The 3,459-nt window shown below is 36.6% G+C and overlaps 1 protein-coding gene across 1 annotated transcript; it reads right to left on the bottom strand.

Moving 5' to 3' along the window:
- Positions 1-306: 306 nt before the first annotated feature.
- On the bottom strand, positions 307-1,497 carry CABS1 (calcium binding protein, spermatid associated 1). The gene has a single exon (XM_041724633.1). The coding sequence runs from the start codon at positions 1,495-1,497 to the stop codon at positions 307-309; it is 1,191 nt and encodes a 396-aa protein (XP_041580567.1).
- Positions 1,498-3,459: the final 1,962 nt, after the last annotated feature.

Here is a 3,459-nt window from a genome sequence, read left to right as displayed (position 1 = left end):
TGCATATGCCTGAAAGCTGGGATTAAGGATTTTATATTAAGATAAATAATTGGATAATAATTGAATTAAATTTTTTGGTACTCGGGGAACTCTTGTATACTGAGTTTTTAAGTTTCCATAAATATATTCTACTGAATGACGACCTCTTTTGTTAAGTATCCACATTTTTCTGAGTCGAATACTTGCCTTAAATGCTCACTTTCTTTAATTTATTAAGATTTTTGCTTGGTGGGCAAACTTCTTAGATGTTAAAACTAGCTGTCTAGAATTGTTGCTCAATTCTGTGTGGCATCTGTTTTGCTGCTTTTAAATCAGGAACTCATCTGGTTCTTCTTTCAGTAACTTAAAGACACCCATTTCAGTTATAAAGGCATCTTCCTCATGACTTAGGGTATCTGGATCAGGGGTAGTTTCTGAAAGTGGCTCGCTGTCCTTAGTTACAAATTCTATTGCATTATTCTCAGACAAATCTTCATTTGTCAGGGTAGATGAATCCTCCGTGAGGTTCATAGCTACTGATGTAGGGATTACAAAGTCATATCTGGATTCCACAGCAGTGAGCAGAATGGGATGGTTCTCTGCTTCATTTGTGATATCTTTCTCCATCCAAACATTGACTTCATCCATAGACTCTTCATCGGTTAGCAGAATATCTTCAGGGTTATCTTTGTCTCTTTCTACAGTGGTAGTGAGTTCAAACACAGTGATGAACTTTTCCTCATCAGAGTCCGTTAGTTTAGGCACAGGATTGAGGTCATTCTCTGGAAGACTTAAGTCAATTTCAGTTATTTTCTCTTCTGTAAGGGCAGTTATGTCTGGAATAGTGAAATTTTTTTCAGTAGCAGTAGAGATTTCAGCCTCAGGAATAGACGAGTTGGTGATCTGGACCGCCTCATTAGCAGTGACATTGGATTTTACTGAGGAACTATGATTGTTATCATCAGGCTTATCCTTCTTAGCTGGAAGATTAGGGGTGTCTGCAATGCTGGTGGTGCCTTCCTTTAATGTGCCAGAGACTTCAGAAGTTATTGAGACATCTTCATTCGCTGGGTCAGTGGTATCCAAGAGAATATCTTCTTTTGCCATGTTAGTGGAAAAATCTATTAAAGAAACAGTTGCACCTGGTGATGAGATATTACCAATTTTCACTGGAATTAAATTTTCAGTAATAGAGTCATTAGCTATGGAGTTTACCATGCCTGTCAGAGTAGCAATTTCTTTTTCCACATGGGTTGATGATTTAATAATATGAGAGCCAACATTATCTTCTGATTTTAGTTTTTCTTTTGGAGATGTAAGCTTGCTGTCTGTTGTTGAGAAATCACTTTCCAGGGTATAGTCATTTACTGGAGTAATGTGGTCTCCTTCCGAAGTAATGTTTTTTTCTGATTTCGGAATGGTGGTGTCAGCCCCAAAGAAAATGGTTGCTTCAGTTGTTGTTTTACCGCTTTCTGTTGGAGGATGAGAATAAATTTTTGGCAAACCATCTTCAGCCATGGGACAAAATGGCACTCTGCACACTCACAGGTCTTTCCCTGGGCCCAGTGGTATCCCTAGGCAGGAGAGTGATGTGCATTATAGTGATTGAAGCATTGGTCATCATGGTGATTGTTGCATCAACCATAGGGCCAGTGGCACAGGCTCTCCTTGTAGGTTGTTTCTGTGCTTTGATCCATCTAGTTTCAAGAGTTATTGGTATTAGATGAAAAGACAATAGAATCCTCTGTGATTATGAAATGATCATTCATAGCTGGACTTATCGTGTTCTTCTTTATAAGGGATCTACCTTCCATTATGGAGCTGGTGTCACTTGAAACAGACATAGCAGAGTCAGCCAGGTATTTGTGGGTTTAGTGTTAGTGGGGAAAACTCTAGGAGCCATGAGATTATAAGCATTAGCTTTAAGTTATCTGTCTTTCAAATAAGTTAACAATGTTTTTTTGAGGTTAAGCATCTTCTCTTGAGATTTATGGTATTCAAATGTCTAAAAAACATTAATGGCAGTTTTGGCCATGAATGTAGTTGCAAAAGGTAACTAGGTAGCAGGGATTTCAGTTAGTTCTCTTCTTCAGAAAGTGAATTCTCATTTTTTCAAGAAAGATAATAAATTACTGGCCTTTTAGGGTTTTTGTAGTTTTCTTCTTCATTGCAGTTCTTACTTTTTCTTGAATTAACATGCTTAACAATGAGAATGTCAGGTTTTGTAGATTTAATTTCATTAGGAGTATTTTTCTACAGAGAGTGTTATTTCAACCTAAAGCCAGGAAGTTGGCATTATATGTCAAAATTCACCAAGAAGCAAAATTGAAGTATGGAATAACTGTATTAGCTTTAAGAATTATATCTTCAGTTTCAGAGGGAGTGTTTTCTATAATGATATTAGTTGTATCAGCCATCATCATTTTGTTATTATTCTTAATGTTTAGCTACTTAGATGAAAGGAGATTGTATCCTACTGTTAGTGTTTGCCCAGTGTCATTAGAAGAAAGAGAATTTTCATACTTAGACACAACTAAATCTGAAAAAGGTTAGTGGCATCAGCCAGAGTAGCAGTTTCCATGTCAAGGGCAAATGCTTTTCTTCATTAGATATGGACTCAACTTCCAAGTTTACAGTGTCTTTTCTTAATTGATTGGCCTGGTGTAGATTATCTCACCATTCTCTGTAGAATTAAGATGGGCATTTTTCCCTTTTAAGATACAGCTTATCCAGAAATGTTTTTGCTTCAAGGCGATGTCACTATGGAGGGTCCCATTGTCTTTTTCTTTTAATAATAAATTTATTTTTTATTGGTGTTCAATTTGCCAACATATAGAATAACACCCAGTGCTCTTCCCGTCAAGTACCCACCTCAGTGCCATCACCCATTCACCCCCCCCACCTCCCCTTCATTGTCTTTATTGACATGGAAAATGCTGTCAGTATCAGGGATGGGGAGGAATGTCTTAAGTTAGTGACAAGCACAGCTTCTTTATTTTCTAACTCATTTCCAGTGGCAGTAAAGGAAATCACAAGGTAAAGCCATTTTCTCACTTGGCTAACTCAGTGGGAGGTTTTTTAACCTCTCCTTTTTTCCTTATCTAGAGTTTGTGAGCCTTGATTCAGGATAAGGCGTGCTATAAACAGAAGACTTGGTGTCCTTTTTGGGGGAATATTTTTCATGTACAAAAGGGGAAAAAAAGTTGGAAGTGTTAGCTGTATAATCACTGGAAGTCAGTTTGGAGTACTTGGTATATATTGAATAATATTAGAATAAGAAGCAAAATATTCATTTTTATGAACATTTAATTTGTCACCTTATGTTTAATTTCAGGGATTACTGTTGTGCTCTGTTTCAACTAATATACAACACCAAACTGTTTCAACTAATATAGCTGTGAGGTGGGATCACATTGATTATAGCATAATAAGTATTTTCTTTCCTATAGAGGATATTATTACCATTATCTTTTTTTTTTT

Source organism: Vulpes lagopus, chromosome 12 (assembly GCF_018345385.1).
Source record: "Vulpes lagopus strain Blue_001 chromosome 12, ASM1834538v1, whole genome shotgun sequence".
Lineage (NCBI taxonomy): Eukaryota > Metazoa > Chordata > Mammalia > Carnivora > Canidae > Vulpes > Vulpes lagopus.
The sequence above is the reverse complement of the archived record's forward strand: the minus strand, read 5'-3'. Positions and strand labels throughout refer to the sequence as shown.

What these genes read in the sequence shown, in the direction of transcription:
- CABS1 (XM_041724633.1), bottom strand. Translation starts at nt 1,497, where the DNA reads ATGGCTGAAGATGGTTTGCCAAAAATTTATTCTCATCCTCCAACAGAA.